At 38.4% G+C, this 15760-nt stretch overlaps 1 protein-coding gene across 9 annotated transcripts in view; it reads left to right on the top strand.

The window, feature by feature from the left end:
- The window catches only part of RUNX1T1 (RUNX1 partner transcriptional co-repressor 1), a 115346-nt gene that overhangs the window by 31583 nt on the left and 68003 nt on the right, over nt 1–15760 (top strand). For 2 of the 9 annotated variants that reach the window (XM_066333333.1, XM_066333342.1), the window contains exon 2: nt 15630–15747. The exons of 6 other annotated variants lie outside the window; for them this stretch is intronic. Coding sequence is in view for 1 of the 3 variants with exons in the window: in XM_066333325.1 (XP_066189422.1) it covers nt 3995–4001 (7 nt within the window). In the remaining 2 variants the exon portion in view is untranslated. Of the gene's footprint in view, nt 1–3913; nt 4002–15629; nt 15748–15760 lie in introns of those variants that run through there. One more of the 9 variants, XM_066333325.1, reaches the window with a different exon arrangement.

The following is a 15760-nucleotide window of genomic DNA, read 5'->3' as shown; positions in this document are numbered from 1 at the left end:
GTCCCCCCCATCAGCTCCACAGCTCACACATTAGGTGGGTTTGCCCTGTCAGTGGGATGCCTTAAGAAAACACTAATAGCTTCCAGCTGGGTGGAAAATCAAAACGTTTTGGGGCTGACAAAACTAGTAGATTTGAATTTGAAAGCCCAGCTAATGCCTCCATTTTTATTTACCACTCGCCCATAAAAGATTATTTTCCAATATGTCAGCCTCATTTGGTGGCCAGTGGTCTGAAAGTGAAAGTGGAACAAGCAAGCAGGGAAATCTGGACATTAGTGAGTCCGCCCTTTCAAGCTGGTGTGCCACTTTGTGGAATGGCCTTCCCTGAGATTGGGGGGGGTCCTAATGACCATTCATCAATGCTCGTTGACTGATCATTGAGTGCCTTCTCATTCAGTTTATCAAGTCTTGCACATAAAAAGTCAGAATAAGCATTATTCAGCTTTGTTAAAGCCAACTAGGAGTAAAATGCTCCATTTGAACCCATTTTGCCCTTGGTTTTTCACTTTGTTAATGCAGTCCTGCTTAAATGAGTGCTTTTATTGGGTCTGTTAGAATATCTGAAACTATTAATTCTCTTGTATTGAATAGCTGGTGGCAGGCCAGAGCAGATGGGGTAGAAAACTATTTGGTTGGGTGTATTGCTTTCAATTAGGATCAATGAGGTTTCAGCTCCTTTGAATTAACTCACTTAATACCCACTGTGTGAAGTCACAATGTATCACAACAGTCTGCTATAAGTAGAGTGGGAAGTTGAGAAGTCCTACAGAAAAGCTTTGAGTTAAATTCTTCCTTCACTGTTAATAGAGAGCTTTCATTAACTACAGATGTGTTTCAGTGGACTTCCAGTCCCTGTTATTAAGCTGGGTTTGCACAAAAGGCAATCTCTGTATTTTTAAATGATGGTCATTAGGAATTTCCCTTTTCCGTCAGATCCATGTCTTGGCTACCTTATATCATCCGCTGCATAAAAATCTTTTTTCTTCCCCTTCAAATGCAAGACTGTGGAAACTAGTTTTCTTTCTCTACCCATTTTCAAACTAAGGACTCCTAGAGGATAATTTAAAAGTATTTTGTAAAGCCATTTTGAGTGATCACCAAAGAAGGAGCTGGTGCCCACCCAGGATGGTGTCATGTAATGTGCGTCATAAAGAAACTGGCCCTAGATGGTCTTGTGGATTTTTCACTATCTTTGTATCTCTTTCATTTTGGCAGTACTCTGACTCTTGTGATGCAGCAGAACTGTTCTGTGTTAAAACCATTGTCTTTCCTTTCTGGGTGGAGAATAAAACCATTTTACAGAATGGGCTGTCCACTTTTGCTTGGCCTGCTAAAATTTTAGACCTGGTGCAAAAACTTCTAGGGCAAGCTTCAGGTGACTGCATTAAAAATGGGGGTGGGGAAAGCAAATAAATTTCCACAGATACTACTTCAGGGAGGACTGCCAAATGGGTTGCAGCCTGCCTCAGTGTATTAAATAATGAGAGGGGAAAACTGTTCATGCAGCTGGCTGCTTGAGAAAATGCTGAAGTAGTCTCAGATGCACAGGCATTCTGTTAGCCCCTTCCATGAGCAGACTTCTAGGTGAGAATCTCCAGGGATCCAGGTTTTGTTGACGTGGATCAATTTAAGTGGCAATTACTGTAGTCAGATAACAGCTTAAAAAGGCTTTTTACACACAGAAAAAAGATGAATAATCGCACAGCATATGGAAGTTCAATTTTTTGAGCCAATACAATGTACTGATATTAAGACCTTCTTTTAAGAGTGAATATTGTTTGGTTTTATTAAAATGCGTCATACCGTTGACATGTTGCTTTCTACTCTGAAGCTGATTCAGGCTGCATCTATGTTGATGAAAGGTTGAATTTCCAACTGTGAAAATGTTTTTCCTTTCATGTAGAGTACAGCATTACAAAAGAAAAACAACATAGCAAATACAATACTAACTGACTGGTTTTAAATAGTGCATCAAATAATAAAACCAAAAGGACAGTAAAGTCTTTAATGGCCTTGTTGACGCAGACTTCACTTGTCTCTATTTCCTTTGCTTCTCTCCCTTTGCCCCTCTTCTTTCCCCCCCTTCATGAAAGTGGTCAGGTAAATGTTTTTATGTTTTGGTTTTCACATTTCTGGCGGGCTCTCTGACACTCAAAAATCTGTTATAGAGAACTTCATTACAATGGATATCTGAAGATGAAGAAAAGATCTGCCTCAAGTAGTGGGCACATTAGGTTCTTAGGGCTGGCCTGTTTATTGGGGCAGGGGAACTGCTTCTTCTTGATATTCTTGGATTTGCCAGTTCTGTGTTTGGAATTTCTTTTCTATTTAAATGAAACTTAATGGTGCCATTTAGATTGTGTTAAGAAGATATTATAGAAATATCAGTAAATTAAATAGTTCATTTTCTTATAGTGAGAAATATTCATGAGTTCAATCCAGACATTAAGAGGGACTGTTATTTTCTGCTTAATTTTGCATGTATGTTCTTTTCCTAAACAGGTCTTTATCAGGCTCTTTGGTAGCTAGAGGAAGGAAGAGGAAGGCCTAAAAGTAGAGTTGTTTCTGCATAATAGAGGCAGAAGATGGCATAACGCAAAATCAGGGGGTGCATAAATAAGTACACAAGGACAGACCTTACACTGAGAAGATCTGTCTGAGAATTGTTGCCTTTCCATAAAGGTTTGAATATATGATGCAAAGGCAAAGTCAGAACCAGCACCTACGTGGTAGTTGCTGGAGAAATGGCTCGTTACTAAAGCACTTTGCAAGTGCTGAATGGGAAGAGAGTTTTAAAAAGGATGGTATTTTTTCATGTGCCTAGAATTTTGTGCAAAGCTCTATGTGCTACAGAAGGCATGCAAGTCAAGCGTATGCTTCTTCTAAGAGGCAAAGATGTTTTACAAAGGACTAAAGAGAGACTGCTGAGAAGAAAATAGCCAGCTTTAGATAAAGCACTATAACAAAGACTTGTAGTTTTATGTATCATGGTGTCCATTAAAGCTTAATAGGGAAGAGTGAATTGAACCTAGCCAGGCATACCTTATTCATGTGAAGGATAAACATTTAAGGAGTTCACAAAATCAGAAATCGGGAGGACATGATTGTTTAGCTTTTGAAAAAGCTGTACAGGGAAGATTTTGTTTTCATCCCCCATGGATCACTATGCAAGGTAAAGGAGAGTAAGCTGCAAATGTTTGGAACATATCAATGGAAGAATCCCAGGGGGTTAAAAGCACCATAGTAAAATGTAAGTGGTCTGCTTTCTAAGTGTGTTCTATTTTACACATACTACTGTGGATTTGAGAGAGGGAGTGATTTTGATACTCCGTTCCCTATAGTAAAGGGGAATAATAATGATAGAAGTGTGGGAAGCAGGGGGAGATTCTCCTGTATATTCTTGTGCACATTTTGAATTTCCAGCTAAATAAACAAACGTAGTCTTACGGAGTGCAAAATTATGGTTGTTAAAATAAAGAATGATTTTTTCCGCATTTGGAGGAGAGCTGATTCAAAGTGATCCTTTTTCTTTAATTGTTGTCAGCAGAGGAAAGGGTTAACTTTTAAAGAAAAAATGAATAATTCAGTGTTTGGCTTATCATTCTGCATTTTAGTTTCTATTCTTTGGTCATCTGGAACTTGGTGTGAAAGGTAGAGTAAAAGGAGTCAGCTGAGGGGAGCCGGGGTTGTGATAATTTGCACACACATCCCTGTCATTGTTCTGCCTGAAGAGACAGGGCTGGGTTCAAGGCCACATGTGCTCCTGTCATCATTCACATTTCTGCTCCAAGTGCAATACAGAGTGTCAGCTCTCCATCTGTCTTTGCCTGGCAAACGCACGCGCCCAGCATCCTGCCTCCAGCTACGCTGCCACAGCCAGTTCTGATGGCCCTCCTCGCTTCTCTCTGTTCATTCCAGAACAGGAGGCACTGAGCCCTAAATAAGCTTGCTTTTAGGAGAGAGCCATTTACAGTGTGGTATATTTTATCCAAGGATGCCTGGTGAGTCGAAATTATTGCAGCTCTTTCGGTTCTAAATGAGGAAACGCTAATCGGTTTTTTGATAGTATATTTTCTCTCTCTCTTTTTCTTTTCTCGTTTAATATAGAGGGTGATTTGCAAGCTGATACGGATACAGAGCGATCGCGGATGCTAATTCTGTTGTGTATGTGTTTGGGGGAGGGGAATTTGTGCAAGTGAACTGCTAGAGATGATACTTAGAGCAGGACTGGATGTTTCAATGAAAAGGGATAGAAATAGCAGAAAGTCACCAGCTTTGTGGGTGCAGGTCTGTGCACGGGGGATGATTTTTAAGCAAAAAGAAATACAGCTTCGGGCTGGCTTTCATGACTGTCAGCTGCACCTTGAATCTGCAAACATTTCATCGTCGGAGATCATTCACAGCATTTACCCATCAGCTGAAATTATCTCTGTGAAAAGCTGTTTATGTTGGAGAAGTGAGGGAGATTTATAAAACAGATTATTCCAGCCTTGTCCTAAATCATAGTCCTTCACTGTCACCAGGCAAATCACCAAAATATGTTGATTCAAAATAAAACAATAAAAAATTCTGCTGAATTAGAGGAATTGCTGTGGAGCTGGGAGTTATAATAGGTCATTTTCCTCATGAAAATATTACCCTTGGATCTTATGATCACTTGTCTTATTGATAAGTGTTATTGTCAATAAAACCACTCTGTGCAGAGTGATTTGTCTGAGGGGTTTTGTGAGATGTTTCACCACGACTGAGTAGATTGAATTTGGTGTGTTTTGTTTGTGGTTTTTTTTCCCCCTTTGGTAAGGACTGGAGAAAGCCATGTGCCTGATTATAACAGCTTGTGTTCTGGATAAAAAAAAAAAAGACAGAGCTAGAGATCCTACAGCTGGCTGGTTCTTGTGGATTATTTGGGTAGGACAGGCAGAAGAGGCTATGCTTGATCACAGAGAGTCTGTACACCTCGCAGATGGTGTTTTGAAACAGTATCTGCCAGTTTACTGCAGCCACAGTTGCATGTAGGTATTGCCAGTTGTTGGAAGAATGTTTTCCTTTTAGGATTTTTGTATACGGTCATACCCTACTGCTGGTATGTTTGCTGATCCTGTGATTGTAACAAGAAAGTGGGCTCTGTTTGCTCAAAGCACAAGGTTAAGAGGATTTATATGCTTGAAATATGGGCAAATTAATTTGCATAGATAACAACTGAGGACTATGAAAGGTCAACTTAACCCTTTAAATATCAAATCTGATTTGCATGTATTGGGATTCCTGAGAATGTGGTCTTCATTAGAAATACCATAATAATTAATTAGGAAAACTGTGCATTGTGCATAATTTTCATCCATTGATGTTTCCGTTATGTTTGGAGGAAACTCATCTTCTCATGAGGTTTACTGTTTCTGTGTTTTATCAAGATATTTAGGTGTACTAAAATGACACAGACTTGTCACTTTTGATCCTTGTGTGCATTATTCGGGCCTATTGGCAAACTGTTGGAATGCCTAGAGTGGACGTTTTTGAAAACCTATTAAGCCTTTGGCATTTAAATTACTTAATCTACCTGCTGGTTAAAATTTCATGCATCTTTAATCAAAATGGCATGTGCCACACTCAAGTATGTATACCCTTATCAATACTCGTTAAGCTTTACCATTAAATAGATCTTTTATTTGCAGCATTCTTTTAAAGTGGTAGCAAGCAAGAAGTGTGTTTTAATGTCAGCTCTGAGTGTTAGAAAACCTTGCACTTGGATACAGAGAATACACTAACAGCTGTGACTGGGAGCATGTGCCAGAATGGAGATACTTGAACAGATCTGACACTTGGCTATTTTTGACACCCATCTGCACTTTTTTACTCTCCTCTAGGACGAACTGCCTCTCAATCTGTTCACAGCATATTTTAGCCCTTTAATATTGTGGTGTTGTGTTTTTTCAAATGGGCATTATTAGCCATCTGGGGCAGATTTTGTATTTTAAAAGTAAGCACATTATGTACAGGAGATTAAAAGGATGTGTATTTTTATGTAATTTGATATTATGTCAGTGCCTTTTGTGTATGTGTGAAGTCTTGATTTCAAAACCATCCCTTTAGTGATTCTGACATCTGAAGTCCTTCTTTTGGGGAAAGAACAGGAAGTAATAAAGACGGGTTCTGGTTTATGTGAGGTGATAACAATTACACAAACTAAATTTGCCCTTCAAAGACGAATTGCTGGTACGGTTATAATTGCGACTGTGCGCTCACCTCCTCACTCTCCTGTCGGGGCAGAGCGACAGCAGCGGGGCTGGCTAATGAAGTGCTGTAAAAGCCTTTCAGACTTCTGTGAAGGCACTGCTGCAACTCGGAGAAAAGTCTCTAGAAAGATAATCCCCTTAACATGCAGCTTGCCATAACCAAGTTAACCGTTTTGTCATTCTGTGTAGCAAACTCTAGGAAGCATTTATCTCTAAGTAATTGTTCCTGGGGGAACAGTGTTCAAATCTAATACAGTACACCAGTTTCTCTGATTACTGTGAATGTGGTAGTTGGTTTCTTTTTTTTTTTTTTTTTTTTTTTTTTTTTTGGTACTGTTTATTCCGGACTTTATTTATGAAACATTACAAATCTATCAGTCATTTTATAGTACTTTCAAAGAACAGATGTTGGCCTACAAAATGCTTTATTATTGCCCATGGCAGTATTCAGCATGGTTTCCTTAAAAGGACAATCAGTGATCACAGTCATTGTAGCCCAGAAATAATGCTGCTCTTTCAGAAGATGGCCTGGTATTAGGTCAGACCACCCTTTCTTTACTTCTGCTCTCCAGATGTGGCTGCAACTATATTTTTTTTTAAGTTCATGTTTCAAAAAAAATGGGTTTGTTTTCAAAATCTGGTTTTACTTAAGATATCTCCATCCTGGAGTGCATTTCATAAATTGCCCACATATTTTTCTTAGCAGAGAACTTAACTGGCTGTAATTTTTAACACATGGCCACATCATGTGATATTTTCAAAACATTTGCACATAGCTTTAAGAAGGTCCCGGCAGAAATGATCCATCATCTCACAGCCAGCCCATTTCTTAACAGCATATCTGCATTTTCCATTTAGCAGAGCTATATATTATTAGCTTACATTTTGGGTAGTAAAACAGTGTATTGCTGATTGTAAAACATGGACTTTATTATCTGCTGAAAATTGATTTGGCATTTATAGCCACTGTGTACTAGAGTGGCTTTCTGGTTTTAACATTAGTGCTTGCAAGTGATGATTTGTTTAAAGAACAGAAACAAAATTGCCATGGACATAACTGTTAGTGTCCTAGTAACTGAACATTTGGATTATCCACCTGTTTTTTAAATACATGTGTCTGAATGGTGTTACACAGCAAAAGTGTCCTAACAGTCCATTAACCGACTTGTTCTGTTCTAAGTTGCAGTTGCTATGCTGTTATGTTAGGAGGACTCTGTGTCTTACAAAACAAGTTTCCTGCCAAATATGGAAAATGTGTCTGGAAATACTTAAGTCTGTGTGTTAACTTTGCATCATTATTCCAATCATCCTACATAATGACTTTATCTTCAGGACTCAGCTACAAATGAAAAGCTCTTTCCCTAAGAGGACCGTAGGTCACTGGGTCCTTCATCTATGTATGATAGGGTTGGGAGGTGACATGTGATGACTTGCTTTTCACAGTATTAAAGTTTCTTCGTCTTTTATGGTGGTAATAAATTCCAAAGTCTGCATAACATTATTGCACTTATTTTCAACCCATGGGGCTGTGAACTGCCTCATGCTGCACGTGCATGGAAAGTAACTAACACATCATGGAACGCAGATCATACTGCAGGAATCAATACACATACACACACACACACACACACATATATATATATATATATATATATATATATTTCCAAATGCTCTTTTCCTGAGAGTTTGAAATCTTTATAGCTCAGGCTCTTATCTAGAGAAGAACAGCCAAGTTAGTTTCTCAGGACTGTTGGTGTTTAGCACTGATTGATTTGAATATTTTGGACTCAAAATATATACACTCTCACCTTTAAGGCATGATCGTCATAGCTTGCAAATCAATGTGATCTTTGTATACACAATCAGAAAAAACAACTTGAATTTAGCATAAAATGAAATTATGAAATTAAATTAAAACATGCCAGTTTAATAAAGTCCATACAGAGAAATTGATACATTTAAGATTATCATGATAACATGATAACTGGTGCTTTTCAGAACATGTACATACACCTGTACCAGTTTTCTGGTTTGTTTGCTTCATTCTTGTTTCTTCAGGTGTATACATAAAGGATAACACTATTAAAAAATCAGCTGAAGCCTGGTATTTTGCTTCCAGGTCACAAAGCACCTTGTGCACATGAAGCAGTAGCTGCCTTCCAAATCCAAAGTGTTGTGCCTCTAACTCTCCTCATTCCTGGGTGCATCACTGTTGCAGCTTTGAAGTTTCCTGAGCATGTCAAGCTGCATCTCTGCATGGCAGAGTCTCCCTCAGTACTGATAGGGTTAAGCAGCCCAGTGCTGAGATCACACCAACATCTTTTTGGAGTTGAAGCATTTCTGTGTCTTGGGTTGTTCACACAGTTGGATCTGGTAGGTAATCTCAGAAGAAGCCCAGTGCATATTTAGAAATGTTGGGCTCTTCACAAGTGTAGACTTACTTTTTGTTCCCAGAAATGTGTGTGGTGTAAAATGAAGCATAGAGCCAGCAATGCTAAGGGAAGTAGAGATTAAATTGGGAAAAAACATAGGGCACAGCAGTGCTTGGATTTTCAGTTACGCACAGACACAGTCTAGCCATATTGGCCCACTTGGCAAGGCTTATTTCTTTCAATATCCCGCTATGCTAACTCCATGTTCACGCAGTTCCTCTGTGAAGCTGGTGAAGTCCTTGCCATGTTGTACCATTCTATCTATATTCACTGGCTCAGCTCTCCAGCAGCTCAGCCATCTCTGCACTGAGTTGCATTTTTGTGGTGCACATTTGTTCTTTCTGCCTCGTGTACATGAGAGTCAACAGATGAAGAGCAAGACCAGTGCAGGAGCTGCTTTCACCTTACTATTGTTGATCTTGAGCCACGTTCCCTCCTAACATGATTCTTGTTCAGTTGTTAAGTAGTACAAGAGCTTTGGAGATGATTTCCATAAACTGCTAATGGGCAGTAGCTTTCCCCACAAGGGAATATGTTCCAGACCTGAGTGTGAGCAATCATAAGGAGGATTTGAATTTGTGTTTCATTTCCAGAGTGAGGCTTTCACTCCAAAATCTTGCAAAAAATTTCAGCACTCCCCTTTCCTTCTCGCCTAGCTGTGTCTTGTACAAACCAGTTCTACTTGCCAATCTTCTGAAAGTGAGGGTATGGACAACTTTACTGGAGGAGAGAGTAATGTTGTGGATTCCATGTCTCCAAGTTATTGAGGCCCTTGAAAGGCAGGAGTTTTCCTGTTGGTGAGCTGTGGGCAGTTGCTAGTAAATATAATTAAATTTATATAATCTTTTTGTCATCAGCTCTCTGCAACTACCTAATGGGAGAGTACAGAGAAGATGAATGAAGCCAAATTCTTCTCGAGGTGCACAGTGGTAAAGATGAGAGGCAAAAGACACGAGTAATAGACCATGATAAAATCCAAGTAGATACCAGGAAAAAAAATTCTTCACCACAGTGATGGTCAGACATTAAAACTGTTTTTCAGAGAGGTAGTGAGATTTTCATTATTGAAGATCCTGTATTGGACAAACCCTCGGCAACTTGAACTAAACTTCAGATACTTTAAGACAGAGGGGCATAGACTGGCTCATCTCCTAAGGTCACTTCAGCTTGAATAATGATTTTTTGTTCTGCTGGATGTCTTAGCTAATCTGGACACCCAGTCTGAGGTGCTTCAGACCCATGCTCTGTAGGGGAGAGCAGAGCAGCCCCTGGTACTGGCTTCTGTGCTATGTTTCAGGGGCAATTTCAGCAGTGTTGGGCTTCAAATACCTAAAGGGATTCATTGAATCTGCTCTGAAAGTATTATTTGATCTGTAGCTTTGTGAATGGACTTTGTGTGCTGGTAGAAGAGCAGAATTGTCAGGCTCAGTACTGGTTGAAAGGACTGCACTTCCTTCCTCTGGCAGCTCCCAGAGCTGTGCTTCTCTATACCAAAGCTGAATTTATTTCTCTATGCTGCCTTATTTTTTTTTTCCCTCTACTAGGAATTTCTTCTTTACTGCAAGTTGTAGGCAGAGTGTGGAGAAGGAGCCTCATTGTGAGCTTTAACTGGAGAACAACTTGAGAAAACAAGTTGCTGGGGACCTTGGGATTTGAGAGGAGACACTTCAACTGATGGTTCACGGACCTCTTAGTTTTGTCCCTGTGCTGCAGAACACCACCTGTTAGTAATGTTCCTGCAGCTGGTTTAAAGAAGAAACACTGAACCCATCCAAATTCTAAATGTCTCCTTCTCAAATTCTTATGGCATGAAGCTAGAGCCTTACTTGAGCTTTTTCATGATGTTGTGTAATGAGTTGTAGACTTATTTCCTCTTCTTCTTGCTTTTGGGATAGGGTAATCTTGTGAATTTTTCCTGAGGAAGAATTACCTGGTAGGACCCACACATCTGAATTTACTAAAATTATCCAGTCAGATATTTAGGTATTAGTGTGGATAAATGTTCTGGAGCTATGCATGCAACGTAACTGTGCTATTAACCAGGCACAAAGTGTAAGTCAAAGGTGACAGGAAATCTTTCTGAAGTTGAAAAGGAAATACCATCAGCAATGGACATAGTTATTAAGGGTATTGCTCATATGGTTCTCACTCCTTATGGACATCCCTTTGGAAGCAGACTGTAACAAGCTCTGCTGTTATTTTTGTATGTTGACAATACTGAGCTGACAAAGACCAAAAGAAATGTGGAAATAGAAGACTGAAAAGAATTGGTATTGATCACTTCTTGGAGGAGCAGCTGAGGATTAAGGAAGAAAAATGTATTTTGGTAACCCTTCAAGCGTACTGTAAATCCAGGCAGATCTGCTGTAGGGTCAGGCTGATACCATTCTTTGTTTAAAAATGGGGGTTGCTATACTGAACTGATATTTGAGTAAGTGGCATTTGCATATGCTTAATTAACTGCAGTGAAGTTTGAAATCATGATTCAAGAAGCAGGAACATGTTTTACCTTTCAAAGTCCATTGCCCTTTCCAGCTTATCAATACATCTTTTCTGGGGTTTAAGGCACTACTCTGGGGTTTAAGGCACTACTCTGTCTTAAGTCACTTGGAAAGCATATCTAAAATTTTACTTGGTACTCTTCAGTTCTAATGCTTTATTGGAGTTTTCTTAATGTGCTTATAACCCTCTTCTCCAAGCCCTGGGAACTTTCCTGTGATGTATCTCCAGCGCAGATTCTTGTAGTTCCCCCTTTCTCTATGATTCTTCTGGAGATGCTGGGTTCAATGTCTTACTGTCCTCCTGTTTGAAACCACATCCTGCTAAAGGAGTAATCTCCCAGTTAAGGATACAGGGCCTTCTCCTTCCTTCTTTCAGATCTCTCCTTAATATGTATTTTGTGAGTCATGCAAGCACGCATGACTCAAATACTCTTCCTGCCACAAGATTGCAGTTTGGAAAATGTGTGCACTCGCTTCATAGGAAAATGCAGCCATAATTTGATTCTTGCTTCTAAAGTGTGCATTTCAAATATATTCTGGTGGCCCTTTTAAGCCAGAACAATAAGCATGTGTACACAGCCTTGAATTTTCATTGTAGCTGTTTTATAATCCAAATCAATGCCATCTACACAGACCTTCCTATATGTGACTTCCTCATATCATTCCTTGAATTTTTAAGAGACTCTTATTTTTTTTATGGGATTTTGTGCCTTGCAGAGCACCAGCCACATCTTCCATGGTTAGCAAATACAAATTAACATTTATTGTTTTAATTTTATTTTTCCAGTCCATTTCACCACATAATTGTTGATTGTGAAATTATATCTGCTAGATTTGCACACACTTATTTGTATTCTCTTTAGGAGAAAGTTTGCCTAACTGAAATTCAGAAGAGGTCATTTTCTATTACTCTTACTGTTACTACTTTTTTTTGCCTGGAACTGTACAAGATACACTGTTTTGGACATTTTCGACCATAAACACTGCAATGTACAAAAATGGTCTTTTATAAACAGGGATATGCAATATTCTCATTATTTTTTAGAAAGTGTTGGGGTTTTTGTCATTTTTGGGAATGAAATCCTGAGTGAAACACAGAGACCTTGTAACACAGTAAAGAACACAGAAAGATGCTCATTAAAGCAACTGTGGTTATGTTTGTAAAAGAATGGGTGTAATTAGATATCCAGCAAGGTCAGATGGCACTGTCATTTAATAGCTTTGAAAGTCATCACTTTTCTTCTTGGTTTGCAACAGAGTTTGCTGCCTCTTGGGATTGGCGTTTTTAGTTTTCATTTTTCCACTGACAGGAGGAGGACAACTAAGTTTCTAGAATTCAAGCGGTCCACATTGTTTAAGTTCATCTTTCCATGGCACTGTAGGATCTCCTAACTTTAGGGTCCTGAAAGAGAGAAAGAGCATCTGTCAATCTCATCCATATTAGATCTTAGAAGTAATGTAAAATACTTCATTAAAATCAATATTTGATTATTTTACACTGAGCTCAGCATTTGACTGCATTGCATCTTCAGAAATAAAAGCAAAGTCCTTTGTAATTTTTAAAGGGGATCTGTGTATTAAGGAGTGTATAGCTTTTTTCTCTGAATTCCTGTTAGACAATGTGAGCACTTCACTGTCCTCTTAAAAATGGAGAAGTGAGATTACCATCTGTGTTTCTCATGTTAAATTTTTAAAGTATTTTGAAGAATGTTTATCTTGTTTTGTTAATTTACTTGCATCTCTCTTTACATTATTCTCTGGTTGTAAAAGCGAACATGTATTTGGATTTTCTACATTTATTTAGTCTGCTGTACAAGAGATGAATCTGTACATGAAACTTTGATTGAGAGGTTGGTTTAAAAGCAGAGTCTACGGAATATGTATAGCAAATTCTCTGCCTGGAAAGCCGGTGTTACAGCCTTCCTTTGCCCTCTTCAGACTCCTCTACATAGACAGAACCACATTTTGGGTTGGTTTGCATGGTTGTTTGCCAGGTCAGGAGCTAATTTTCTTCCTGTGACATGTCAATCTGTAGAGTAGTAATTTCCAATTCCTTTCATTTTGAGCAAGGAAAGTAATGGTATTTAATCTTCAGACACCAGCAGAAACAGAATCCTTTCATTTATGCTGCCTTAAAGGTTTTGCTTCAAACTGCTTCTGAGTCTGTAAAAGCTCCAAAGGTAAAGATACTACCTAAATTTAAGGTATTGACCTGTGTCTCTCTGTAGAGCCGCAAGAGAAATTATATACTCTTTCCTTAGTTAACTTCTATATTCTCTCAGAAAGAGCTTTGTGGATGATGCTGAGTAACTCGTATTTTCTTGAAGGAATATAGAAAATCATGATGCCTTGATTTCATCCTGACAAGCAGCAGATATGATTGCATGGTTTTGTCCAGGGCATTGGTTCAAGACAGTCTTGAAATTATGAGTGTCTATTGCTTAATCACCAGGAATGCTTAATAGTTCTGTCACAAGTGTTTTTCTTTTTGGAGGCTGTAAGTGTTTTCGTTGTCTTGCCACACTAGATATAGAATAGATGCCTTGATGAATTACCCAATGGGGATTCTGGTGCAGAAATTGATGCTTACTGAATCAGAATCAAAAGGGTTTCTTTGGTGGGTTTTTTTTTCCGTTTGTTTGGGTTTTTGTTTGCTTTGGGGGATTCTGTTTTGTTTTGGTTGGGGTTTTGTTTGTTTGGTTTGGTTTGGTTTTTTTGGTTTCCTTTAGACATTACAGTAAAGCTGCTGGGTGTTAAATATGTCTGCTTACAGGTGTGGGTATGCGCACATTGCATGCAATTGCTAGCTTTTGGAGGGCTTTCTGACACAAAATACTATGATGATGCAGATGTTCTGATATTGTTCTTGAAAACAGCTGATGGTGGATCTGATGCTGAAAGCTGATCAGTGGCTAGCATATATCATCATCTCCTGATCCAAACTGGTTCCGCTGGGAGTCGGCTCTACTGTTTCAGTCTGTTGTAATTAAATTGAGTGCTGTTAAGGTGTCAGAAATTACTTTATAACACAGGATAATGGACTTAAATATACTTATTTGCACATTGCAAATAATAGTTTAGCAAATTACCCTTTAAGGCTATATATTAAGAAACAAAACAAGTCCCCCAATATTCAGTAGGAAAAGAAAGATGAAAAAAATTGGTCTGATTTGTAACTCAGTCCTTAAGATATCTTTGCATTAAAGCCTTTAGATGCTAGAATAATGCCTGTAATTTCTGAATAACAGTCATAACATGCTTTGTTTGAAAGAAAAAGGGAATTATTTTTTGTTTTAGTTAGGATTAGATATGTGGTCAGAAATCTCTGTCAACCAGACCTTTAACAGTTGGAAAAATACTTCTGATACGCGCAACACATAACTTCCGTATCTAGCTCTTACAAGGTTTTGAACAATGTTAATCCCCAGAAAAGTTTGTGTGAGTTGTGAGTACTTAGCATCTTGTAGAATTAGACTGTATTTATGAGAAGTCTAATGTTGTTAGGAAAATAATAAATTTACATGCATAGTGAGAGCTGTTTATAAATCAGCAGGTGGTTTCTAGAATATCAGGAAATGGCAAAATGTTTACTGGTGTGATTTCTCTCTGAAAAACAAACCTGTTTAAAAATACTTGAACACTCTAACTTCAAATGCTTAAGCTGATTTGCTTTTCTTCAGCCATCTCTGGTCTTTCTTACTTGGATTTTGAATTCGCAGGGTCTTAATTTTCAATCTTGAGGATCTGATTTTGCATTCTGAAGAGCATAGTAATTGGAAAAGAAAAAGAAAATAATTTTCTTGCAAACCATATATTTCAATAGGAAGTTTCTTTCTATGAATAGATAAGAAAATTTCAGGTGATACCAGAAAATATGTGCTTTCATTTTGCATGCCTATGCACATACTTTCATACAGAATACTAGATCACATTTCTCTTTAGTAATATAAAATCTACTTGAAACTGAATTAATAAATGATGCAAAGCAGTATTAAATTTCTCCATGTCTTTCAAATCAAACATACAGCTTCAAGCAACTTGTTAGCCACAAAAGCCAAGGAATATCATTAGAATAATATATATTTTAAAAAATCAAAATCCTGTAAGCTAATTTGCCTGTGTGCCATTTTCTTACTCTGACTTAAAATTAAAGCCTGCCCCATCCCTATAAATGGCTGTTGAACTGTGTACATCTTCTATGAAAAGGTTTCCAGTGTGGTGAAAAAAGGAATTAAGTTCAAAGATCTTTAATCCAGTTTCCTCTGGTTTTTTTTTTGATTACTTGGAAAACCTTTCTCTTTGCTGCAGTTCCCTAGTTCTTCATTCACCAATAGTACTGAGGGGGAAATTTGTGCTGTGCCGTTTATACATAATTTAAAACTATTGTGCTAGCTTTAAACCCAAAGTCTTTCTCATCTATCATTTATCTCATGATGTTATCTTTTGTACTCGGTACCCTTCAGTAAGCACAGCCTGACACGTCTTGTGGCCTTTACCTTCTGCGATAAAAAAGATTGAAAAGATGCTTGGCACCACCTGGTGAAGATGAGGCAACCCTGGAGAACTGTGCTTCGGAAGCAGGTGACTGATGCTA

This window comes from Sylvia atricapilla, chromosome 1 (genome assembly GCF_009819655.1).
Source record: "Sylvia atricapilla isolate bSylAtr1 chromosome 1, bSylAtr1.pri, whole genome shotgun sequence".
Lineage (NCBI taxonomy): Eukaryota > Metazoa > Chordata > Aves > Passeriformes > Sylviidae > Sylvia > Sylvia atricapilla.
This window is presented reverse-complemented; position numbering and strand designations above follow the sequence as displayed.